This window comes from Crocodylus siamensis, chromosome 9 (assembly GCF_052110815.1).
Source record: "Crocodylus siamensis isolate JL-2025a chromosome 9, ASM5211081v1, whole genome shotgun sequence".
Lineage (NCBI taxonomy): Eukaryota > Metazoa > Chordata > Crocodylia > Crocodylidae > Crocodylus > Crocodylus siamensis.
In genome coordinates, this window is record NC_143403.1 from 68,967,308 (window position 1) to 68,994,016 (window position 26,709).

Consider the following 26,709-nt stretch of genomic DNA (forward strand, 5'->3'; position numbering starts at 1 on the left):
TCACAGTTTGATTTCCCTTTGCCTAAAACGTCCGTCTTTCCAGGTTTTGTCCTATCTTGGAGAGGGAGAGATGCAGATTAACTATTGTATTCCAGGTTGAATCTGTGGGCCTGGTAGACAATGAGAAGGGGAAAAGCATCCTTTTCAAATCATATTTTTCTTTTACCAGTAGTATTTGGATCTCGACTCAGCCTGGTCACATATATAGTCCTGGTACAAGCCAGGAAGTCCGCTCCCTCTGATGGATGGAGGGATCTCAGTGTAATTCTTGTGATTATAAGGGCTGTGATGTGAGAGTCAAAGGGAGGTGAAGACGAATTAAAGGTGTGTGCCTTGCTGCCCCAAGGGATTTCTTGGGCTAATGATGCCAATCCATTAAAGCGAAGGTCTATGATCAGAACTATCCTAAGGCTTGAGAGAGAGACTTTCAGAGAAGTTGAGCAGAGCAACAGATGTATTACTGTATAGAAGTGCAAGCAGAGGCTGTCACGCTAACGAGTCTCCTGAGTTTTGGAGATGATGCAGGCAGGCAGAGCGCTGAAATGGGGGTGAGAGAGGGTCAGTGCAATCTGATGTGGTGTTTAAGGTCAACAACTACGTGTTTTTTCAGGGTGTTGCAACTATCCTGAAAGTTGCGCTTTCCAACCTGCACAACCTGCATTTGGTGTTAGGATGGCTAAGGAGGAATGGAGGGCTGGTAAAACAAGAGAAAAAGTTGACTTTAGATTTCTGGTATTGAAAAATATACGTGCAGCTGGGTGTTAAATCCTCATTCATAGGTGCTGCTGAATTTCCAGCTGTTCTTGAGAAGACTAGGAGTCCTGTGGGGAGCAAACCCTGCCCTTGGCCATCAGCAGAGGGAGTGGAGGGATGGCTTCTGAGGTCTTTCCTCTGTGTGTTCTCCATGGTGTTGAGATCTTTATCCCATGTTTTGCATTTTTTCCCCTCTAATTAATTTAGCAAACCTAGGACAGCCCCATCACCTCTCTGTATTTCATTATTGCAGCCAGCATGCCAAGGCCAAGGACCTCCTTGGTACACCACTGCTTTGGTAGCTCTCAGCTTCTAATCCTGGCTCTGGCATGCATTCTCACTGTTGTTTTGAGTGAGTCCCTCAGCCCATCCCTACTCAATTTCTCAATGCATTACATAGGGATAATATTAATTACCTACCTCACAGAGGGCCTGTGAGGATTAATTTGCTAATATTTTTTAAAAAGTCTTTAAAGCTGGAACATGCTGTGCATATGCTGAAGCTGTGGTTTTATTGCTCTGTGCCTCTATCAGCAATAAATAAGATTTGAGGATGCAGAGTTTTCAAGTCATCCTCCATCGGAAATCCTAAATGACTACCAGTATATCTGCAAAGCTTTATTGTCATGATGAGGGCTGCTGTTGTGTCCAACCGATAACATTTGGACCCAGATTTCAAGCCTCTCAAAAATTCAAAGCAGAGGTTTGTCTGAGATTTTAGTTGTGGTTTAGAGAAAAGAGCTAGTCATGAACTATAGCTCTGGGCTTGGATTATGAGACTTCACATTTTTTAAATGGTTAGTGAAGCTTGTATGGATTTTTAGCAGGTGCAGGCCTGGACCTGTTGTGTGTCACTGCAGCATTGACTCCGTAGGTATAAGTCAAGTCAAGTGAGAGGACAGTGAAATGGCTAGTTTATATACAGATTCCAAACCCCATGCAAAGCAGAGGGCTCTTTATTGCAGGTTGGTCAGGCTGGTATCATTAGTGCCACTAGATTTAATGCTAAGCTGGCTAGCAGGCTCTCTCCCAGAGCTATACTGTGTCAGCCGTGTTGGTCACTGGCATGCTGTTACTTTGCAGGCCTGCGGAAGGTGATGGTCCGGGCACATCGGCAGGCGTGGTGCTGGCAGGATGAGTGGTATGGACTTACCATTGACGACATCCGACAGCTCGAGAAGGAGGCGCAGCTGATGCTGGCTAAGAAGATGGCCCAGTTCTGCTTCAACGAAAATGAGGCAGAGCAGCACAGCAGCAAGGACTCTCCAGGCGAGAAGGATGCTGAAGCCAAGGCCCTTTCCTCCGCTGATGCAGAGCATGCCACAGATAACAGCGAAGCTGTGTCAGGGAGAGGGCTAACTAAGCAGTGGTCCACGTCTTCCAAGTCCTCACGGTCTTCAAAAAGAGGAGGTGAGAGGTTTGTAATGGGATTCATAACTAGTGACCCCATCCTTGGTCCGAGCATGAACTCGGCTGATGTAACACATAGGGGAAGTGTGATCCTGGCTCCCATCGGTACTGGGCTCCCACACCGATGAAGAGCCTACTTAATGCCATCGGTAGAGTTGCTCCAGGTATGTGTACACTTCCTTCACAGTAGTGTTGAAGGTGCTGCCAAAAACTAAGCCCATTCACTCTGTGCCTTTCCTTTTGGGAAATAAGGTGGTAAAATACACTCTTGGGTGCCCTCTACTGCCTCTCCGAGAGACAGAGGTCTCAAAAACAGCAGCAGGGACCTCCCTTTAGCACCCTTCTATCCCCATTGCTGGATTTGGAGCATACAGAGTAAATGAGCATGGCTTAGTTTTCAGTAGTGACTTTAAGGACTGTGCTGGAGTCAGCATAGAGGTACCCTCCATCAGCCCATAGGATAGAGGCCTGTGCTGCTGGTGTGAAGACCATGGGTTCGGTCCTTCAGGGGACCTCTGCTTAGGGCTCAACGTGCTCTGCTGAGGTACATGCTAGAGCTGGGACTCCTGACATTACAGATGGTGGAATTTATGTCCACTTCAAAATTAAAGAAATTAAAAAAAAAAAAAAAAGATCAGAGGGGAGAGAGGAAAAGCAGGGACAGCTGTTAGAGGTGATCAGTGTTGAAAGAAATTGGACACCAAGGGGAATTAGTCCCAGTTAGTAGAACGTCACAGAAGATTTTATAAAGCTGCATTCCTCGGGTGATCACCCTTTTCTGGGCTTGCTTCTGTCTGTTGTGAAGTGCCGGACCTATAGGAGGCACTCGGTAGGAGTAACTATTAATTTGCATGTGTCCTGCTGTGGGTTTTCCTAGAATAGAGTTCATGTGACAGGCATGCTCTTCCTTGGTCATTGGTAAATGTTACCAGTTGTCCTTTATTTCAGAAGTCACAGCTAGCTTCCGGGCTGCTGAGATGTTGCTTGCACAGCTAAGGCCCGTAATTGGCCATTTGGGAAGATAAGGAAGGTGATTATATAGGTGAAAAGGGAGGCGAATGACGGCTGCTGCATTTCATTGTTGTTGGTGTTTGGTGTTGAAGCATCCAACCCCGAGGAGATTGGCTGCCACCATGGATCAAATTTATACTTCCTTTTAAATACCACACAGTAAAGTTTAATGGGGGGAAAAAATGTTCTAGGAGCAGCTGTGAGGGGTCCTAAAAGGCTCAGTTCAGAACCATGAATGTCCTTTACATGGTCATGTTTTGTTGAAGCATCCTTTCCACTCGCCATTTTCTAGGTCTGTTTGTTTGGAAAAGAAAGGGTTGAAGCCTGTCATCTTTGCTCAGTTTTTCTTCACTCCTTTAACTCTGAAAGTTTGCAGTGGGGGGAAAGAGAGGGTGACATGACGTTCTGGCCCACTGATACCATGGGGTGAAAGACCACAGAGGTAAGACCACAGGTGGTGGTCTTGCCTCCATCCAGTTGGGTTAGGCAGATGTCAGGAAAGAGCCTACGGTTCACTTCCCGTACCCATTACATAGAGGTGAAGCTACCACCTGCCTTGTTTGCACTAGGCTTAGACAGTGGCAATGCCATCTCTTTGTTAAAAAAAACCAAACAACCCATACACCCTCCCCATCCCTTCCTCCACCCTCTCCTTCTGGTGGAGAATATGGCTAGTAGAGGTAGGAACATCTCAGGATTTCCTGTCAAGGGTTTGGCAGCAAAGTTGGATTTATTTGCTTTCCCTACCCAACCCCTGTCAATCACCAACTGGCTCAGCTTTTACTGGAAAAGTGAGCGAAAGGAAAGAATTGCTACGATCTGGGGACTGTGTCACACAGATATTTTAATCCTCCTTTATTCTAGCTTGAAGAAATGGCAGCACATTTGTATACATCAGCGTGGAGAGCGGGCAGGATTTACTGCTGCCTTTGACGAAAATGCAGCTCCTTCTCTTTCCACATGGCTGAGCTCAATCCGCTCTACGCTGTCTGAGCGAGACCCCCGGTGGAAGCGGGACCCTTGTCACCCGCCCATATATTATTACATGCTCTATTTTTAGCAGCTATTATGCGACTGCCTTGACGTCACTCCAGCGTGAATTAGCTCTGCTATGCCAATCTTGCTGCTCGCTGCTCCCAAAGGGGTGGGTGGTAGGATTGTCGGGGGCTGCCGAACCGACGTGAAGCTGTAATTAGCTGCCTCTGCTCAGGGTCACAATGGTCTTTCCACATGACAATTAGGTAGTAAAATTAGAACGGGAAGAATTTGCCTCCCATATTTAACCCTGTTACAGGAAAAGAATAAATAGTTTTCATGCGGCCACCATAAGAAAGCGACCTGTTCAATGTCTTTATGCCTGCTAAATGTAAATTTAACAGGCTCCAGTCTGGAGCTGGTTAGGTTATAATACTGCTGCTAGCAGCACTTTTTGTGTGCTCCCTCTTTGGTAACGCAGCCGGATTCATCATCAGCTAGTGGAACGGGATGAGAGCGAGAGAGCCCCTCTCTAGCTGCTTTGTGGACAGTTTTGACTGGATCTGATTTTATTTCCTGAGAAGAGGTCAGCTAAGAAGGGTTCAGGGTAGATAGCCACTATGTTATATTTAATAAGCTGTAGCCATAAAAGATTTATGTAGCACAATGACCCCTGAAGTGGAAAATGGAAGGGAGCAAGTAGATGGGAGAGAGGCTCCTTCTCTTGCCCCATCAGTGTGGATCTTCTTTCCCTAGCACACACTTGCAGGTATCATAGCTGAGAGCATTTTGTTTAAAACAATTAAGTTCAAGTTTAAATGGTGCTCTCATCCAATCTGTTTGGAAGCAGCTTCCTTCCAGTAAACATGATTACTTCCCAATACTGCTCCACTCCCTTACCCATGCAGAAGTTAGCAAGGGTGAGGCATGGCTCGCGTGCTGATTACAGCCGGGGAGAGGACTTACAATCAGATGGCTTCCTTTCTTAATTGCAAACTTTCAAAACAAGATGATTTTACACTTCCTACTAATGCTTATAAATAGCTGCCATTCAAAATAGCAGAAGAGTGATACAAACAGCTTGCTTTAATGTGGCAGCTTGCAGGCAGGTTATAACAGCAGTAAACAAACAGGACCTGTAAAGTGGTACGTTGACATCACGCCAGCATCCCAGGGATGTTGTGCCTTAACGCTGCCGTGATCGATTTTCACAAGGGGTGCACAACCGTGCTCCTCTAGCAAAGACCACCTCAGGAGCTCTCTGCCCTTGTTGGTATCACATATTGCATAAGACTATTTTGTGTTTATTCCAGCAAGCCCCTCGCGACATAGTATCTCCGAGTGGAGGATGCAGAGCATCGCCAGAGATTCCGACGATAGCTCAGATGATGAATTCTTTGATGCACATGGTACGTAGCACCGACCTGGCGAGCAGTTTTACCTCTTAAAATGGTGGTGTTGTGGGGAGGGAGAGGGAGGAACCTTCTACCTTGCGTGAAAGTGCACGTTGCTTTCTGATCAAGAGAGCTACGCAGCCCTGATGGTACCTCCTCAAAGCACTCGCAGCAGCACCCGGCAGACTGTTGCATTTAAACACGGCAGTATTTCAGGTTTAATGCAGATTTAATGCAATCTGTCAGATTTTTAAGAGGATATGTTCTTGAGTGCCATTAACATGCGGGACTTAGTTTTATAAGGTGCAAATGCATGTAGGTAAAAATAAAAAAAAATCAACAGCCTTCTGTACGTCAGCTGCGAGTACAACAGTATTTCTGATTCGGCATGACTGAAATTCAATGGATAAATTATCAGGTTGGAAAGATAGTGACAAATAGAATCTTGCCTGGATCATATGGGAGCCCCAAGTTTGTCTTTACCAGCAATCAAGGCTACTGATAAAAACCCTTGTTTGCTTGCATCAAGAAAAACGGAAGGGGTGAAGTACTTAGATGGCAGAGTTCAACAGCTTTGGTAGTTTTTACCTGAAGAATTCCTTAAGTGCATAAAGGTGTTATAGCTTTCTCCAGTCATCTTTTTATTTGCCCTGGGTATATGTGGAAGGAAGATGTGCACATTTTGCATATCTCACTCACTCTATATATGTATAGTAAATATGAACTCAGTACTGTGCAACACACTGGCAAGAGACAGACTCCTCCTTAGCCTTGCAGTATAAATCTAAGATAGATGCCTTCATGCTTCACAGCTTCAGCAGTGCAGGTTACACTAAACAATGCTGCCAGAAACTTTAACCCCAGTGTCGTATGATAGTATTCTGGCCATATTTGACCCAAGGGAGGTGAATGTGGCTGAGGGTGATGTATTCCAGAAAATTTTTGCTATCAAGTATTTATGAATATACCCCAAATGTTCAGCCTTGCCAGCACAAATCCTCCAGTGCGGCATGCTACACTCTTGCAGAGTCGTGACTTGCAAAACAGCAGGTTCGTCCAGGTTAAGTGACTATTTTGAGAGCAAGGTGGGTCAAGGTTGAAACCCAGAGCGTTTCCTGACCAGAAGCTGAGTCAGCTTATTTGATGTGTCTTTATTTATTAACATATGTAACGCCTATAAAAAAATGGACCTAAGGGCTTTGACATAGCAATATAAATAGAAGCGAGTCATCAGAATCAACTTGCCGAGCCACCACGCATCCTATCTTTTAATTACAGAAGAATGGAATCTAGAAATGGACAGTACCTGCTTAACGTACCTGCCTCATCCCCTGCCAGCGCAGAATTTGTCCGCCTTGTATAATGATGGTGTTCTGTTCAGTCTAGTTTGAAATGAGTGTTTAATTTGCTGGGGTTTTGGTTTTTAAATCAATGTTCTAAATGGTTAGATTAAGGCAACTCTCTTTGGGGTGGTGACCACCTGCTACCTCCTGAGCTGCAGCTGTCTCTGATTGGACCGCAACTGTACTGAGTTTGTGAATAAGGATTGAACATCATTTACAGTTAATACTGTAGGAGAGGCCAGTACCATGGAAACTAAGTGTGCACTAGGATATGAGTCAATGCTGTTTAAAGCTACTCATAAAAGCTTCCAATACACACACAGATCTTCTTGCAATACAGCAAGTGGAGTCTGAGCCCCAAAAGATTTTATCTTATTAGACTCCCGACCTGTTCTCGTTTGCAGGCGTGTTCTGGTAAAGAGAGGGACAAATATAGTAATATCTAATATCTGTACTGTAATAAGTTCTAATAACAGGAGTAATATTCCATTCCGCGATCACTTAAGCAGCAGTCAGACCTATAATTAAACCTCTCAAGGAAATGAGTTCAATATTTAGATTAAGTTGCTGGAGAAGCTCACAATTTAATCTCCCTTTTTTGTTCTCGATCTGTTTGGCGCACACGGTTTTGCCTGCCTATCCTGTATCAGGTCGCGTAACCCGCACGCGTAGTCGCTCTGCAGAGCAAAATCAGATTAAGTTAAGTTTTTATGCTGTAGTTAAAAAATGAAATGGCATGTTGCCATGACAATTTCCAGGTCGCTATCTTTACGGTTGAGGTGTTATTAGAAGCACCTAAAAATAAACGGTTTTTGCCAAGCAGTGCATTCAGCCCCCTTTATATAACTCTCTTAGCTGCTTATCAGATTTGTGTTTGAAAGAATAGTATATCAAAATCGTTTTTGTTCCTGATCTTGAGAGCCTTCCAACTAATGATCTTATTAATAACTGTATGGCACCCATGACTTGGAAGATTACAGCTTTTATATCTTTGAGACCGAGTCTGGAATTGCAGACATTATTCTGTGTGTAACTCTTAGTTAAATTTACAAATTTAACTTTTCAGGAGAGAAACGGTAGGCATGAAGCCATACATGCCATTTCCAAAACAGATTAACTTGCCATCACAGGAATAAATGCAATTTCAAATCGAGTTTCCCTAAAATGCTGCCTTTTATTTCATTGTCGCATGGAGATCTGAGATGCTACAAATTGGTTGCTCTTTAGTATTGGAGTGAGGAGCGCTCCACTGTCATAGAGATGGTCTTCAAAGAAAGCTAGCCTTTCGGCATGAGCAGCCTGCCTGGTAGGGTTTCTCTTGCATAAAAGAAGCAGGGGTTAGAATAACGATATAGCTTCTGTCCTTCCACGGAGTTCAATGTGTTTAACTAAAGTTCATATTTAAGCCTCAGAAAACTCCCCAGATAGTGGGGAAGTGGTTTGTTCTCTGTCTTTTAGATGAGGGGTAAATGAGGCACCATGAGGATAAGTGTGAAGAGCCAGGGGTAGAACTGAGATCTGTCCTGAGCCTCAGCTGCCTGCCCATCCGCAGACCTATTTTCGAAGCTTTGAATGTCTTTTAATGAAGTGTCTTTTAATGATCATTATGGCACGTCTGTCAGATGCTGGATGGAAAGCATTGTTCATTTCCCATAGATCACCAGCTAGTCATGATGTCAGCTGGCCACTACCAGCTGGGGTCTTGTTTGATTAATATTTAATCTGTTGCTCTTTGGAAAGACGTTATTTATCTAGGTGCACTCCTACAAGAAGCACGCTCCCTTGCCTCATGTCAGCAGGAGCTGAAGTTACTCGGCACTTCTCAGGAGCGTTTTGGCACATTGATAAGGTCATACCCAAAAATCCTGACATCGGAACAGAAAAATGAATGAGGGGTAATGAGGAAGCTCTTCTTGGAGGTGAAGGTTAAATGAGGATCCATGCTTGCTTGCGCTGTCTGGCAACACAGGTTCTTACACTGTTCACAGTCAGGATTTACTTCGCTACGATCTTTCTCAAGTCTGGACCAGGAATATTAAAGAAGTCTCTGGATAACTGTGTTGATTACAGCAAGCCCAGCTGCTAGTCCTGCTTGACTGATTGATGGAGATAGCTCATAGGAAGATAACTAGTAAACAGCAAACCCAGTAGTTTCTTTTGCACACTGCATTTGAAAAGTAGAGCCAGTTTTGCTGGTGGGGCTTACTAAATCCTCTTCACGGGGTGGGAAAAAATATGTAATATGCACCAGCTGCCAAGTGTCAAAATGCATGGGGAGGGGGAAAAGAGCCCATCTGCTTTCAAGGTTGATGGGCCTGCAGGTTAGTTTATAAGGGCATGGCATGGAAATGTCTCTTGGGTCCCCAAACCATCACTATTTTTTTAAAGGGGATGCAAAAGGATTTTTTTTGTGTGCCGAAGCCAGCATGAAACAGTCTTGTGTTTTCGGCTTCAGTCTGTGCGATGTCCTTGTTCAACATTTCCAGTGCGTACAGTGGCCTCCTGGTATCAGAGGGCACTTCAGCCGATCTGTGCCCTTGTCTGGTCAATGGGGCCACCCCTGGCAGCTTGCAGATTCAGAATTATAGACCTGGAATTAGGCTTGCCTTCACCGTTGCTGTCACTGTCATGTTGCTTGGAGGTTGATTAGTTTTCTACAGCACTTGAACACTAGTGCAAGCACACACACAGGCACAATAATGCCAGCAAAAAAGAGCTGTTGCTGGTACAGCGTCTTGTAATTGTAGTAGGCATAACTATATTTCCAGACCTTTCCTAGTGTGCATTAGGGCTGTCTCTCTAGGATTTCCAGCCCATTTTCAACATAAAACATAAGTTTAGGCAAAGTTCTCTATCTTGTTGCTCTTTCTAAATTTAACTAGCTTCAGACTTAGACCAATTAAAATGTTCCAAGGCCAGAAATAGCCCGTGGAGTTAAATTGCCTTTATTCCTTACACTGCTTCAGATACTGGTGGTATTAATAATAATGAGACTTAGCACCCTTTAACTCAGAGAGCTAGACAAAAAAGTTAGCTAAGCTTTGCAACACCTCTGGGAGTTATGAAGGGCAAACGACGGGGATTGCTTTGTCCACCCCTGACTGTTGGGAGTAAAATGTGCTGCCTAATTAGCATTGCCTCACAGTGTCACAAAGTAGTGCAAGGTAGACAACGTGGCAAGGAAAATGCACTTGGATTTAGACAGTGAACTGCATTTCAGACTATTTATGTGCACTTTAGAGCTATGTGATCAGTCTTTTTGGTTGACAGCAAAATACATTTTAAAGATCAACATAGTGTTTAAACAGTTGACTCCAGTTTTAATGCTCTTACTCAGAATTAATTAAGATTTGCAGGGGGTTTTATTTAGATATTCTTTATGTGCGTATCTACACGCAGATAAATCCGTGTAAGTGTGCATGCATTTAAAAACGCTTTTTCTATCTCTCTTTAAAGAGGATTTGTCTGACAATGAAGAACTGTTCCCAAAAGAAATAACCAAATGGAGTTCCAATGATCTGATGGATAAAATTGAAACTCCTGAGTGCGATGATGTCCAGGGTAATTTATTTCTCTTTACTTAACACCACATGTAGTTTTTCCTGGCCACTTAATTTAACTTTCGCAAGAATCCTGAAGAAGGTATAGTTGGAGACAGAGGCAAATGGAGACACAGAGGCACAGGGTGAAAAGGCCTTGCCCCGTCCAGCAGGGATCGGAAACAGGGAGAACTCAGCTCCCTTCTTTTCCACGTCAGTTTGTTTTTCCAGTGGGTCTGTTGTTACAACAGTGAAATCCTCCGATATGGCCTTTGATCACCCAGACTTTCCTTGGATATTGTTTGTCTTTGCTCCCTCTCCACACATCCAGAGTTGCTTTTAGGGAAGGCTTAGCAGTCTCACCTGTGTCCTCTGTACTTATAACGTTTTCTTCCCTTTGGTCATTTTAAGGTTTTGAAAATTGACTTGTTAAGTTAGACTGATTCCTCCAGTTATGCAGTGATCAGAAGACAAAGCAGGCAGAAGAGCAAAGCAAACCCTGGTCTCACAGTGTAGTTCCAGCCGCTTTCTAATTCGTGCAGCGTGGTTGTTTCTAACAGTTGTGCGAGACTGCCTCGCATTGCTTCTCTACACCTAACTGAGAAGTACATGCGGTACTGTTACCCTACCACTATATGACTTTTTTGCAATTAGCAGCTTGCATTTATTTAGTGGACTTATGTCTTCTCAGGCTGTCTGAATGTGGGCTGTTTTTTTATATGTGCTGTGTCTTCTCCTACATCAACAGGGTTTCCACACATAGGTTTTTTGGGGGGGTTTTCAACAAAAACCTCCATGCTAAAGAGAGAGTAGGATAGAGAGATCTAGTTATTCAATTTAATGAAGATGCAGCTCCTTGATTTTGTGAAAAAGTGTTGAAAGTACAAATACCCTGACTTTCCCATATTGCTAAATGAGAATGGGGGATTTGGGTAGATGGGAATAGGGTCTTGATGTGGAATGTGTCGCAAAGTGTCGGCTTAGCTGTGATCAAGAAATACCTGCTTTGGCAAAAAGGAGTTTGACACTCTACTTACGTTTCAAATCTCTTTAATTCCAGATGACTTGTATCACGAACCGTCAGCAGAATACCATATTGGCTCCAGCGTGGAAAGGCTGAGCATAATTGAAGTAAGCGCCCAGATTGCATCTAAATAAAACCCTTGTTTATAAAATGTTACTGATGTAGGGGTGGAGGAAATGGCCTCCTACATTGCAACAGATATTTTCTGTGTGTAGTTGAGTGGTCCCTCTTGCACCTCTGTGCCATGGAGTTAATTCCTACCAATGCTTATGCAGTCTCCCCACCAAGGTAGTCACCTGCACAAAATTGTTAATAGCACATAGGCAACAGTGACTGTAGTTTACAACTGAAAGACACTGCTGGAATCCTATGTGTATGTCTACCTGCACGCTGCAGTAGTAGGTTGAGATACTGGAGCTAGCTCAGGTTCCAGAAACTATTATAAGCCATGCTAGAACAGTACTGAGAAGCAAGATAAATGATCTGCATTGGGTCCGGTAGCTGTTATAGCTCAGGTGTCTCTAGACAGCATGGTATGCTGCAGGTACCTGTCCTCTGACATGTACTAACCTAGCACCAACCATATCCAGAAATAGCACTCAGTGCGCTGTACAGAACCACTTTTCCAGCTTGATCATAGACTGTAGCCCCAAACCAGAACCCTGAATCCAAACAGCCTGGACTTTCTGGAGATTTGTGACCTTAAAATTACCTATTGTAGTTTGAACTCATCTTCAGTATTGGGTGAGCGGGGCAAGGCTTTTCCCCCCACCTCACCCAGGGGGCCATCAAAGATCAGCATGTGACTAACCGTACTCTCCTCCAACCCACCTATGCATGTATGGATCCTTCTAATTTTGTTTTGAAAAGATCATTCTAGGAAAAAACGTGGAAAAATCAGCATTGCTATAGATAATAATCAGTGTTCACAAATAAAGGGAGGGAGTAAGAGAGTCCTCTGAAAATCTGTGAATTACAAACATTTAGTTCCTTTACTGGGTGGCACCCACTCTTTTATTTGATGAGTTTTCAACAGGCCTTGCTTGTTAAAGGGTAGTTGTAGTTCAAGAAACAGGTTGTGGGTCCTTTCTCTTATACTTGGAACTTGTGGAGTCTGAATCGCCCCTCCTTTCATCAGAAATTCCCTGTTTCCTTCTGGAGCGGAGGTTAATGAACTTGAGAAGAAAGGAGTCTGTCTACAAACAGTTGCCAAGAAACATTCAGAGGATCTGGGCTTGGTAGTGACTCATGGTGACTCATTTCAAACCTTCTTGTCAGGAGTGGCTCAGCCAAAGAGCTCTTTCTGTGCTTCTGGCCATGAATTTCCAAACCAGAGTCAGTGTTACGGGAACCGCAGGGTTGCATATTACTAAGTGTGGTAATTTGCACAGCTTAATGGGCCAAAATAATATGGCATAGTCTTTTGACAGCATCTCATCCAAAGATTACTTTTGACCAGTAATAAGGCTCAGCTTTTTGAGAGGTGATTAGTCAGGGGAACAACTTAACAAAGGGGTGCAGCATATTCCCTTGCACTTTAAATCTTCTCTTTCTAAGCCTGCACCTCTTTCTAAAGACCGTGTAAATGAACTGGAAGGCTTAGTCTTGAAGCAGGAATTGCCAAATAAAATTCTAAAGCCTATGTTATGTTTGGAGGCCTCCTGCCATTAGAGCTACGAATCTCAAAGTGCTTTTGAGTTGGGCAAGTATTGTTCTCCCATGTTACAGGTGGACACGTTTCTCTTGGACCTGGCTTCTCCAAAAGCAAGGGGAGATCCTGCATTGCAATTGCCCATTCAAGAAAGAATTAGGATTTTTAGTTGCTTTACTGATATTTCATGAGAAAAAGTCATAGCTTTGTGACAGCCAAAAGCACGAAAAAAAAGTTCCAAAAGACAGAGCATGTGAGAACCTGTTAAGTTTTAGACTGTAGCCTCCATTACCATATAGCAGTATTTTTCAACCTGTGGTCCTCGGACCCCTGGGAGTCTGCGGACTATGTCTAGGGCTCCGCAAAGGATGACTGTGATCAATCAAAAGTACGTGAATACCTACACTTACAATTTAGAGGGGTCCGCATCTCCATTTGACATTTCCAAAGGGGTCCACATGTCCATTCAAATTTTTTTAGGGGGCCACAGATAAAGAGGTTGAAAACCACTGCCCTAGAGAACAAAGTCGTAGAAAGAAAGATGGATGTATGAATCTATGGTTTCTGCATTGTCGTATGATCATACCTTTAAGATGCATGGAGCCCTTGGACACAGCAGGTATTAGTAAACAAGGAGATTGCACAACTCCCTTTTGAGATTCTAGTTTAACCAGCTTTAACCATTGTTACCCAGCTATTCAGTAATGTGCTGCCAGTTTGAACGGTTGTTATACAAGCTTGTAGAGAAATGGCATTCTCTCTTAGCCCTTTGGAACAGAATAAGATGTTGTTTGGGTTTTTTAAACATATCCTTTCTTGGGCTGGAAATGATGCGGTTCTCTGCAGTTAGGTATCTTGCTACACACAAGCTTATACTGTATACAGCACGGAAGGACATTTCGGGTCATCTACTCCAGGCTTCTACTCTTTCAGGCAAGCATGGCATGTAATTCCTTTCATAAGCTGATCCCGCTCCATCTTAAAAGCCACACTGAGTTGCAGGGGGCCTTGGTCCTTCCCTCTGTGGCTGTGGTGCCTCTTGGGGCTGCCCGAGTGGGCTGTTAGCGGGCTGGGTGCTGCTCTCGCTTGGTAGCAGCACTCAGCCCCAATCCAACTATTCCCCAAGCCTGCCTGCTGGGGGAACCCACTGGGAGCTGCTCCTTGGGCGGGTTCGGGGAACGGTTAGATCAGGCTGGGTGCTGCCTCTGAGCTGGGGGAGCACCCAGCCTGTTAGCAGCCTGCTTGGGTGGCCCCAGGAGGTGCCACCGCTGTGGAGGGGAGGACTGGGTCCCCGCAGCTCAGAGGCAACTGAGCCTTCAAGCAGCTCATCCCCCAGCCATGGGAGAGGCAGGCAGGCTCTGTTGGGTGGGGGAAAAAAGGATCAGGCCCCTCGCTGCCTTCTGCAGTCGCCTGCTGAAGGCAGAAGTGGTGAGGGGCCCGATCCTTTTGTGTGTCGTTCCCCCCCACCCCAGTGTCTGCATGCCTCTCCCATGGCTGGGGGGTGAGCTGCCAGTGGGCTGAGCAACCCCTGAGCTCTGGGAGCCCCAGTCCTTCACTTTGTGGTGGCGGTGCCCCCTGGGGCTGCCCAAGTGGGCTGCTAGCGGGCTGGGTGCTGCCCCAGCTTGGAGGCAACACCAGCCAGATCCAACTCTTTTCCGAGCCCAGCAAGGGCTTCCAGCACTCTGTGCACTGTCCCCGCCACCTTCCCGCTGCCTGGGACTGCCCAGGAATGGGATGACTTGCTCCTGGGGCAGTGCGGGAAGGCAGCAGAAGGGCGTCTGGGTTTGCTGGTGGCTGGAGAAGGTGGTGGGGATGGTGCACAGGGTGCTGGAAGCCCGCCAAGCCCATGCTTCCCTGAGCTTGCCCAGGCTTCCAGCACCCACCCACTAGCAGCCTGTCCGGGAGGTGTCGCTGACGCAGAGGGAAAGACTGGGGCCCTCCGCAGCTCATCCCACTGGCAGCTCACCCCTGGGCAGGCTCCCTGAAAACAAAACAAAAAAAGGATCAGGCCCCTCTCCACCTTTTGCCTTCAGCAGGTGCCTGTGGCAGCCAGGCACTTGCTGAAGGCAGAAGCGGGGAGGGGTCCAACCCGTTTTTTGCGTAGAGCCTGGCTGCCTTTCCCGTGGCCAGGGGCAAGCTGACAGCTGCATCGTTGCACTTTGCAATGTTGCAAACCAAATTACAGCCAGATGTAATCTAGTTTACAATGATGCAAAGTCATTTAAAACCCCCAAAACTGGCGCACGTGTAATGAGTGACGCCATTAAACCACGCAAATTCCATTTTCATCATGTGTACATCGTGACGACCATCACATGTACAAGCACCCCTTATTTCCTGCCTAAGTTAATTCCTGGCCAGCTTATTCTAATTTATTCCTGCGCTGTACAACTTGACAAATTCTTCTTTCTATGGTATTCTCCTCTGCTTCAACCTATTTCTTGAGAGCAATAATCGCACTCCTCAGCTTTTGTTTTTCTAGCATAACAAGCTGAGCTATGCTAATCTTGTCTTCTCAAGGAGCTCTTCTCTGCTCGTGTTCCACTTGGAATTGATTTTTCTTGAATGCAGGTGACTAGAACTGTACATGTTCCAGATGAGGTTTCAATGCCAGAATGGTGACATTAGTACTTCTGTGTTTCTACTGGAAACACCCTGCTTATTGCATCACAAGGAAGTATTTTGCCTGTTTTTTGTATGGACAAGCATGTACCTTGCTGTTGAGGGGTGGGATTATTGTATATAAAGAATTTGGGAATGGAAAGTGTTACATGATCATAACTCTTGGGCAAATAAATCATTTTGCTACACTTCGTTTAGGATGAATCTGCACAGCCATTAATGCAGCCAAGCAAAATCCATGTCCTCATCCTGGTACTCCATGGGGGGAACATCCTGGATACAGGAAGTGGTGATCAGAGTTCTAAACAAGGGGACGTCAATACCATCACAACAGTGTTTGACACGGTCATGAGAGTGCATTACCCAGCTGCTCTTGGACATATTGCTATCAAGCTAGTCCCTTGCCCGGCCATCTGCTCAGAAGCCTTTTCACTGGTGTCTAAGTAAGTTAGTGCCACTTTTTGTGGGGGGAGAAGCGTTAAATTGTACTCTCTTACAGTGCATCTGTTGTTCACGCTCTGGGATAAGATCTGTGTTTGATGAGGATGCATGAGATTGATGAAAGCTGTGCACATGCTTTGGGAACACATTTTATAAATAAACCAGGAAGCTGCCCAGTCTCAACTCTGTACTTGGCTGCAATGAATACAGCAGCAGTGTGGCCCCAAATGTTATGAATTGATTTATTCTGACTAATAAATAAATCAGTTGGCTTGAATGCACAGAGTTTATTGACCAAGGGTCATTCTGACAATATAAATGAATTTCTGATAGAGGGGTGTATGTGTATGCGCTTTCTCCTGCCATAGTGCATTGCCGTTGGCAGTAGAACACATTAAGTTTTGCCCTTCAAATTTTTGTCTTTAATGATCCAAAACACTGCTTATGTTGACTGCAAATGGTATTCTCTGGTCCAGATGTCAAAGCCCTGTCTCTCTTATCTCCTCTCCTGTATTCAGCCTCAGCCCTTACAGCTATGATGAAGGCTGCCTTTCCAACAGTCAGGATCACATTCCTCTTGCTGCCCTTCCTCTGCTAGCCACATCATCCCCCCAGTATCAGGAAGCAGTAGCCACAGTGATTCTGAGAGCCAATCAAGCTTACAGTGACTTCATCAAATCACAGGAAGGCACATCGTTCACTGGACAGGTGAGTGAGTTGTTGGTTTTAGTAACAATCAAACCGAAAACAAGTAAAGCTGCTTTTCTCTTAAGCTGTTTTTATTGATCTCATAGAAGAATTGCAGAAGCTTGATTGAGCTGGGCTATGAACAGCGATTTGGGTGTTTTGTTGCCGGTTTTTTCCTGGTTTGGTTGTTAGAATAATTTATCTCATGCTGCCCAGCAAACCTATTCGAGATGAATCATAATAAGAATGAAAGCAAAGATCAAGTTAATGGAACTTAGCCATAGAAATGTGAAGTGATTTAAAAGACACTTTGGGTTTGACATACCTCTGCACCGGTGTAGTAGTGAATGATCTCTACCTGCCTTAGGTATGTACTTAGTCCCTATTCGCATGGTACCCAAGAGGCTCACAGTCTCTGTTGTGTTTAACTCCACTATGTTGCTGTGACTTTGCTTAGTGTTATCAGGCCTTTTTACAACTGAAGCACAGAAAGGTTAAGTCAAGTCACATAGGGAACTGCTGAGGGAGGCACTGGACCTGAGCCCTACAGAGAAGCCATGCTGCCGCTGTGTATATCACAAGTGCTCCAACTTCTTTTACTCATGGATTTCAAAGCCCTCTCCCCCTACGTAGGAGGAAGTTGGGTCAGATTTGCTCCTGAAACTGCAACTGTGTACTTCATGGCTAAAAACCTCTTAAGGCAGCTTCCAGCCTAATATAAGGTCTGTTAACCTAGGACTTGCCAGTCTGAGATATGATGGCCAGTAAGGCCTTTACAGCTTGGGTTGCCAAGAGGTTGGGGATGTTATCTAAGCAGCAAAGCTGGTAAACATGAGGGTTTGTGTTTTCTCAAGTTTAAATGCTTTACTCCTGTGCTTATCTCTGTGAGCTGAAACCAAGGGGTTGCATTTTTCTACTTTTGTTTGCTTTTTCAGGTCTGCTTAGTAGGGGACTGCGTAGGAGGAATCCTGGGGTTTGATGCCTTATGTTACAGCAATCAGACTGTGTCTGAGAGCCAAAACAGCAGCCGGCGAGGAAGCGTGGTGAGCGTGCAGGTAAGGCACTACACCACACACCAGCTGGGCTGACACTTAGCATTACAACATCACCACCCGCCAGTTATGGAGAGAAGAGAGTACTCCACTGCCAGTCTCTCTAGTTTTGCTTCTAGTCATCCTGTACCTTATTACCAGAGGGGGCTGCTAACCTGCTTCTTGAAGCATATAAGTGTGTTTTGAAGAGTTCCTAATCATTTCCCATTTTATTTATGAGGTCTGTTTGAAAGAACAATGTTCTTTCTTCTAAGTGACCTGTAATTGTAGCTGAGCATTCATGTCTGCTTTCCTCCCATTCAGTTATTGTCCAATTACATGACACACACTGACATGTCGTGTTGCTTCTAGTTATACGCTAGTTTACTGGCTTCTCAGTTTGAGGCTTGTAGATCACAAATTAATTGTTTTCAGACATTTATTAAATTAAAATTCCATATACTAGGATGTTCTGAGCCTAGAACTGGATAGGGCTGATCCTGCCTCAGGCAGGGTTTGGACTAGATGACCTCTGGAGGGGCCCTTCTATCCCTACTTCTCTCCGACTATAACCAACATCCTGTTCTACCAGACAGATTCAGTTGCTGCTGAAGCATGAACGGAGATTCAGATTGGTGGGGATTTTTCTTCCTCTTCTTGGAGCTACTGTGAGATAGGTAAAATAGCTCAGATCAAGGGGCTTACAGAGATACCCTGGGTGCCTTAGGAAACCATCTGATTGAGTGAGAGATTAGATAGACTTCAGCTAGATGCTGGAGCAGATGGAGAGGCAGTGGGGATGTTTGAAGAGGGAAGATGTAACATGGGAGCCCTTGCAACTCAGCTCTCTGATGCTTAAGTCTGTGCACTTCATACCCTAGGACACCGACCTCTTGTCCCCTGGAATAGCTGTGAACAACAGTTACTGTTCCACCAGCTCCAATCTGGAAGCCAGCAGACACCTCAGCCGGAGCAACATTGACATTCCTCGCAGCAATGGAGAGGATCCAAAGCGGCAACTGCCACGAAAAAGGAGTGATTCGTCAACCTACGAACTAGACACAATAAAGCAACATCAGGCATTCCTATCAAGGTGAGGCTTCAAAGGAATCAAGTCGGCAGCTCCTGAGGCAAGAGGGGTGCTCCCCTGAAGTTTTGATGTTGTCTTACAGGTCTGCAGGGAGTAAGCTGGAGGAAAGGGTTACAGACTATCAGATGTGCTTAGGTTCCAGTAAGGAGTGTTGAGTTCACAGGGAAATTACGGGCTATTAAGCATGATGCCATGGGTTGGTGCTACTTTAAATACACTGCTACATTTTTCCAGTGGTTATTGATGAAATTTCCAGGTTTCAGTGGGAGGACTGATGGTGTCTTAGGACTAAACCCTGCCACCACTTAGACACTGTTGAAGGATTGCTTCTCCGAGCTGGAGCCGTTCTGTTCTGGCTGCAGTTCTTCCCTCAGTGTGTGGAATAGGAGAGCCCCAGACTGCCTCTACTTGAGCTCTCCCATTCCACTGAGTGACAAGCAAAGACGCCTATACACTTTATCAGGCCTTGCTGTCCACTGTCTAATGGGTCCTTGTTCCAACAGCCATCAAAAAGGCAAGCAAAATATTAGGGATTATTAAGAAGGGAATTGTAAACAAAACAGAAAGTATCATCATGCCCCTTAATAAATCCAGGGTGCATCCACACCTTGAATACCATGCTCAGTTCTGGTCCCTACACCTCAGAAGGATATAGAAGAACCAGAGAAGGGCAACACAGATGATTCGTCTTCCCCATGAGGAGCGACTAAAGAGGCTAGGCCTGTTTGGCTTAAAGAGAGATGTTTGAGGAAGGACTTGACAAAATAGTAAATGGTGAAAAGGTAAATAGGGATTTATTATTTACTACCTCTCACAATACAAGAACCAGGGGTCACACATGAACCTTGTAGGTGGTAAGTTTAAAACAAACACAAGGACGTTCTTTTTCACATAGTGTGGCATTAAAGTGTGGAACTTATTGCTACCAGGTGTTATGGAATTGGACAGTTTAACCAGGTTCAAAAAGGGTTTGGAGAAATTTTTGGAGGAAAAAGGCTTCAGTAGCTATTGAGCGTGGGCATGAGGGGCATGGGCTCTGAATCAGAACTTCTGAGACCTTAAATGCTGGAGGCTGCAAGTAGGAGAGGAACAGTGGAAAAAATCCTGGTCAGATCCAGGTCACTCTCCCTTTCAGCATCTGTTCTTTATCACTGTGTGGTACAAGATACTGGCCAGGTGGATCTATGGTCTGCCCCTGTAAATGGCAATTCTTACATTCTTTGGGTGTTTATACACATGCTCTGGGAGTGGGGGAGAGAGTGGCCCTTTAAATTAGAGTGGCTCTGCAAGGCACTCTAATTAAAGCGCCTGGAACGTCATGTGTATCAGCATCCCTGCGCTGAAAAATGGTGGTGGGGGCGCTTTAACTAAAGCTCATTGCATGAACTTTAGTTAAAGCGTCCTTGCTGCCATTTTTCAGCATGGGGATACTGATGCATGTGATGCTGGAGCGCAGTAATTACCACACTCCAGGAGACTCGATTAACCTAGTCTGCTCCAATGTGCTGTAATTACAGCACGTCAGAGCAGCCTCGCTGCATGTGAATAGGTGCCCTTATCTTCTAACTCTGCACTCTCTTGTCTGAGGCCCTCTACTGAAAGGTTTATACCAGAGGGAAAGTATCCAAAGTGAATGTGGTTGCGGCATAGAGATGCTTTATTTAAAAAGATGACTGCATTTAGGATACCAATGAGCATTTTGTCTATTTTCCAGAAGGCAATGAATTTCTTATCAGGACAGCTTCCTGGATGAGAGAAGCAAATGCTGGTCGAGCTGGAACAGTTTGCTTCCTCCTCCCAGCTTGCTCTTGAGGTCAGAGGGTCATACCCAGGCCTGAGTTGAAGGGTGGCCTGGTGTGGCATCTGGCATGTGTGTCTGCTCTGTGGGATGAATACTGGGACCAGGGTGGGCTATAGATGCTGTAGCTGCCACAGTGCAGTGCCTTTATCCAAATGTTCCCTGTAACTGGTTCTCTTCTGCTTCCTCTCTCCAAACCATTTTTTCTGCTCCCAGCGTGTAGGACTTTGAGGAATGGCTTTAGCCTCTCATTAGTCAGGCATTCTCCTTGGCTGTGCTGCTGGCTGCAGGAGCGGACAGTAATTATTTTGCCTTTACACCTTCTGTTTCATTTATTTCCAAATCCACCTTTGCTGCCAGTGGCACCTGAGGGGAAATCAAAGATGAGTCACTCCCCATGGCAGGAACTGGCCATTCTCGTTCTTTCCCTGAGCAGGATGCCAGTGCAGGGGCCACATGCACCAGTCCTGTTTACGACCCCTTCCCTCTGCTGTGCAGAGCAGATTGCACCCCGCAACAGGGAATTCAGGCACACTGTGCTTTCCTCTTCTCTATGGGGTGTGTGAACAGGGTGTTTACGTTGTTGAACCGATTACTGTGTTGTGGTACGCTGTCAGCATGGTGATCAGAACAATGTGCTATCAGTGCATCATTTTATCACTAGTAATGGCGTTCCTTATAAAAACCAGAACCCAGCGTAATGTCGCTTTTGGCAGGAGAGATCCGAGATTTCCTAACAAGCACAGTCAACGTGTATCATCTGGGCAGTCTGGCATATGGAGACTTTTTGATCGGTGCCCAGTATAGACTCGAACACGAGCCAAGTACAGATTAATTTTCATTCGTGTTCTGATGCTTACCCACTTCCCTGGGACAAAGCCCAGCAAAGGCTGAGCATCATCTGAGGATACAACTGCTCTCTCCTCTTTAAATTCAGTCCTTGAAAGCTAGAGTATTTCTGCAGTGTTGCACTTTGGAAATTAGTTGATTTTGTTTCTGAAGCCCGTTAGGTTTTTTCTTAATTGATGCATGCAATGCCTCTATTGCATTTGAAAAGGAGAACAGATTACTGTAGGCTGCTGGAAGCATGATGGATTCTGATTTCCCCTCTCCTCTCAGTCCTTTGACTCCTAAAAGGACTGATGAACGTCCAGTAAAATGAGAAAAACTGTCCAAATAGATTATTAGGTTGTGCCTTCTCTTGTTCCCCACAGGACGTGCTGGGAGTGTCAAGTAAAATTTGTCCCTATCTAGAAAACCATGTCCTGCCATAATACATTGGGTCTATACACAACCTGGTGTTTTGTGTATTTGTTTGAATCATTGGTTCCTCTCTCATTACAAACTGTTTTGTATTCATTATACATAACCAAGCAAGGCATCACAGGTCTGACAGCTAAAACTGCTCCAGTTTCACCAAAGGATTGTCCTTTTCCAGATGCACTCTAGCATCGTGCAGCAGCATGCAGCAGCCTGACCCCAGGGAGACAGGCGCTCATCATGGGAAGGGAAACAGGCTTGTTCTAGCTGTCACTGCTGTAATCTTCTATTATGCTCAGGGTTTTGATGCCACTGTTTTGACTTTTTTTTTTCCTTCCTCAATGATATTTATGTATACAATAAGTGAACTTAATAATGGGCTGCTGTTGGTAACAAAGCTCTAGAAATAGAGTAATGCTTTTGTGTGTGCATGTGTGAAGAGAGAGAAAGGGGGAGAATACATGACAGCTCTGCTCTGGGGCAAAGGTTTTATTAGCACTGGTGGTTGGTGACTGTGCTGTCCCTGTGGGACACTGTATCACTCACCAGAATGAGATGATTGGAGTGAAACCAGTTTACTTTCTTCCCAACTGAGTGTGCGATTCACAGCTGCTGCTTCATCAGATTAGCCTGCTCCAATGACAGACATGGGCAAAGGTTCCTCTAAGCACCAAGGTGTACACAAGGGCATGCTTCATATGGGGTACTCGCAAGGCAGCGGTAGCAGGACTTTGAGGCACGTGGAGAGCAGCCTCCTTGTTGCTTGTAGAGATCCAGCAAGTTGCAGTGACCCAGGTAGAACTTCATCGTGTGGCAGGCACGGGGTCTGGAAGGGCAGCACAACGTGCATCCTCTCTCACTTCATGCCAGCAAACTTCTCCCTGAGACCAAGCTCTCATGTCATTCATTTATCCCACATATTTTACAGAAGAATTTGTTCAGCTCTGTTACACACAGCTTTAAAATCAATTCGGCTGCTCTCAACTGGCCCTCTGTCATTTAATCCCTCCAGCTCTAAATAATAATACCACTCCAGCCAGGTTGACTTAGTCTGACCCTGCAGACCATGGCAGACAGGAAAATTATGTCTCTGACGTTTTAGAGACCTCTTATTACTCCCTAAAATAACCTCTTTCTAAATGATAGCATCGTGATATTTAACATCTGATATCTTGCAGCCCACCAGATCTAGAATAGAAGCAAGTGCTGCATCCTGTTGGAAGTGGGGAGGGGAGGGTGGTGTTTCCCAGCTCTCCTGTCTCTCAGGTCTTTGGCAGTTCTAGGCCTATTAGACCTTTCAGCCTAGAAACACCTGGCCTTCACTTCAGATCCATTGAATTTACGGAGACACTGGATACTGTACAGGCTAAAAAGAAAGACTAAGTGGCAGGTGTTGTATGCTTTCACTGCAGCTGTTTGAAGGGCTGGGTTTACGGGGTGTTTAGGATGCTGGTAACACTAACAAATATGGATACGCAGATGGAGTGAAGGTATGGGTGTCACAGGTGTGTGATAAATGCAATTTATCTCATGGTTACAGAGCTGATTCTACATGGTGCAAATGTTTGTCAAGCTCTTTGGGGCAAAGTCAGTGTATGAGAATGTATGAAACCCTCCTGCACATTTTGATCTTTCTTTTTCTCTTTTCCCCCACCCATGTTTCTTTTCTTTTTCCTTTGTAATCCTTTAACATTTGTCCAACAACTTCCTTGAGGAAGAAATGGGTAAGCACAGCTTTCCATACCATTGAGAATAGGGTGATGGAAAGAATACAAATGTTGACAAGCAGAGGGCTAGCAGTAATAATAATTCAAATGGCATTAAGTAAAAATTCATTGCAAATGCTGAGTTCTGCATGCAATTTAGTAGTTTTCATTTGCTGCTGTTAGCTGGCAAAGTATTACTTCAGCAGCAACACCCAAGAAAATGGATTTTAAGAGAGTGGAGAAATAAATAGAAGAACCCTAAAAACTGCATCTTGCTTGGAACTTGAATCAGTGGGTTGGATCATACTAGCGAAATAGGAGGGTTCGTGGAATTCACTCGCGTGATGAGGTGGAGCTGGTTAGTGGGCAGGCTTCCTTTTGCTAAAATAATAGCGTGTATGCATACAATTAACCTACTTAACCAATGAAGAGCCCGCCTTTTATTTTCAAACAGATGAATGACATTTTGACTTCACTTTGCTCTTCCTTTTGTTTTAGTTTACATTCTAGTGTGCTGAGAAATGACCCGGGGTCCAGGAGATCTAGCAGCTCCACAATGCTGGATGGAGGAAACCTTGGGAAGTTTGAATTTGAAATCACTGATTTTTTCCTGTTTGGGTCTCCCTTGGGCTTGGTCCTTGCTCTGAGGAAAACAGTCATTCCAGCTCTTGACAGTAAGTTCTGACATTGGCTAGTGATTATGGCTAGTGGTTCTGCTGAGTGGGCATTTAAAATGCCTTCCGCAACCAAAAAAAATAAAATAAAAAGGTTCAGGGTTCCAAAGAGAAAATCCAGTAATTTGGATGAGAGACTGTAGAGCACACTTAAAAATTAAATGGTGCCTATTCCACCCTTGATAAAGAATAATTTGCTCCTGTACTTGGGGATTACACAAGGCTTTTACTTGCAATAAAAGTAAAAAATCTACAAAAATTACTTAGTAAAGAATGTTCTAATAACCCAGCAGTTGACTTAAAAACTCTAATGTGCTGGAAATGAGCTCTCTTTAGTGCCTTCTTTCCCTAGCAGTGCATTTTACAGATAGCAAATAACCCTTTGCAAATTAATACAAGCCTTGCAAATAACTTTGTAATACTTGGAAGTGTGTCTCATTCTTTTTCCTCCTCTTTTTCTTCATAGTCTTTCAGCTCAGACCAGCCTGTCAGCAGGTCTATAACCTGTTCCATCCTGCAGACCCCTCTGCCTCTCGCTTAGAGCCTCTCTTGGAAAAGAAGTTCTACCTGTTGCCCCCCTTCAATATTCCACGCTACCAGAGGTTCCCGTTGGGTGACGGCAATTCTGCTCTTTTGGGTAAGTCACTTTTTGGATCCACATTATCTGCCTACAGCCCTGTGCCCTTGTTCTTGATGCAATCACTTGAGGTCAGTTGGAGTTTTAACCACCTGCAGAGTACAGGATTGGCCCCATAGCATTAGCTTCATTAACGATTTCTCAGGCAAGTGGTTTCCTCCCTCCAAATTCGGTGCCTCGCAATCGAAATGCTGTTACTATTCATTAAGGCCCACGCAGCATGTGTTGTGTTCCATATGAAGTCCTCCATTTTACAGCAGAGGTTAGAGCATTGCACAGAAACAGTTATGTGGAGCTTTTAAGGGCTTGATCTTTCAGGGGAGTGAGGATGGTCAAGGGGGAGTGCAGCCCCCTGTGGAGGCGCTTTGCCCATATATCGAGGAAGCAAGCTGACGGGGAAAGGCTGAGATGTTTGGGCAAAGTCTGTCATTGCCCTGGTGATGCTGAATGGTTGCCTATAAGGCATACAGTTTCCCTTGGACACGTTTCATGGACTTTCTCTCCTTCGAGTGCAGCAGTGCTCAGCTGGGCCTCCTGGTTAGCAGTAAGGGAGACTAGAAAACGGCTGCAGTGTCCTTTGCCTACCCTGTGCTGCCCTGTCTCAGCCCCCATCAAACCAATCTCCCTCATCCCAGCCAGTGCTGGTTTCAGCATAGGCATGGGGGTCTGGTGCTGAGTTCCTATTCAAAGAGCATGGTAGAGGCCTGTGCCCCACTTGGTTCTCTGTTGGATCAAGCCCTCCAGTGCAGGAAGGGGAAAAAAAATGCCTTATGCCATGCTCAGTATTTTTTGTGAAAATGGTTGGGTTTTTCAGGACTGTCATAGTTTTCCAATAATAACAGAACCAAATTCCCATGGCATTTAATTGGTTTGCTCCACATCTCTTTCTGTATTGAAACCATGAAGTGGTGGACTTCTGTGTATATCAGTGTTGTACTTTTAATCACCAGATTTGTGAAGCCAGTTGGTTAAATGGACATCAGCCTAAACCAACGTCTGAACAAGCAGTTCAAACACCTTCTCCAAGTCCCGCATACTCTTTTCTCTTCAAGTTCACTGCAACTTTTCAATAATAGACCTAGACAAAATTATGTGCATCTGCAAGCCAAAAAATAGCCTTACATATCAACTCGGGGAAGCCGTGTCACCACAGAAACAGCTTGCTAATCAGTCACGCTCCCAAATCTGAACAGTCTTGTTTTCAACCTTTTGGAAACTAGTTTTTAAACTGTATGTAGCTAGATGGGGCCAATCCTACTTCTGCTGAAGCCTGAGGCCAACGCTCCAGTGCATTTAGGTTATCATCCTGTGCAATAGCAGGGACAGATTACTTTGTTTTTCTTTCCTGACATTAGTTAGGGCATCCTTGTTTAAGTTCGAGCATCTTTCCATTCCAGTAAGTCCAGCTCCAAACAGCAATAACTCTGACTGCAGGATTTATAGGGTGATCCTAAAACCCTCCTCTGATTTGAGGTTAGTTATGAGAATGGACATTGTTCTGGTGCAATGAATAAAGCAACCGACAAACAAGCAGCTCTCAGTTCTTTCCTTTGTATGAGGTGAAAGCTTTTCATTTGCTTGTCGTAAAGATAACAGGCCATCCTTCTTCATTTGGGATCAAAACATCACTGTTGTGATTCACACATGACTGGAAAGACTTGTT

The 26,709-nt window shown here is 44.9% G+C and overlaps 1 protein-coding gene across 9 annotated transcripts in view; it reads left to right on the forward strand.

The window, feature by feature from the left end:
* Positions 1-26,709, forward strand: part of PITPNM2 (phosphatidylinositol transfer protein membrane associated 2) — a 177,862-nt gene that overhangs the window by 124,158 nt on the left and 26,995 nt on the right. For 8 of the 9 annotated variants that reach the window (XM_090063322.1, XM_090063329.1, XM_090063326.1 and 5 more), the window contains 10 exons: positions 1,837-2,163; positions 5,463-5,558; positions 10,343-10,447; positions 11,486-11,556; positions 15,921-16,165; positions 16,682-16,871; positions 17,786-17,905; positions 18,763-18,974; positions 24,234-24,409; positions 24,876-25,046. In XM_090063322.1, coding sequence (XP_089919448.1) covers positions 1,837-2,163; positions 5,463-5,558; positions 10,343-10,447; positions 11,486-11,556; positions 15,921-16,165; positions 16,682-16,871; positions 17,786-17,905; positions 18,763-18,974; positions 24,234-24,409; positions 24,876-25,046 — 1,713 coding nt within the window. The remainder of the gene's footprint in view (positions 1-1,836; positions 2,164-5,462; positions 5,559-10,342; positions 10,448-11,485; positions 11,557-15,920; positions 16,166-16,681; positions 16,872-17,785; positions 17,906-18,762; positions 18,975-24,233; positions 24,410-24,875; positions 25,047-26,709) is intronic. The other variant, XM_090063327.1, reaches the window with a different exon arrangement.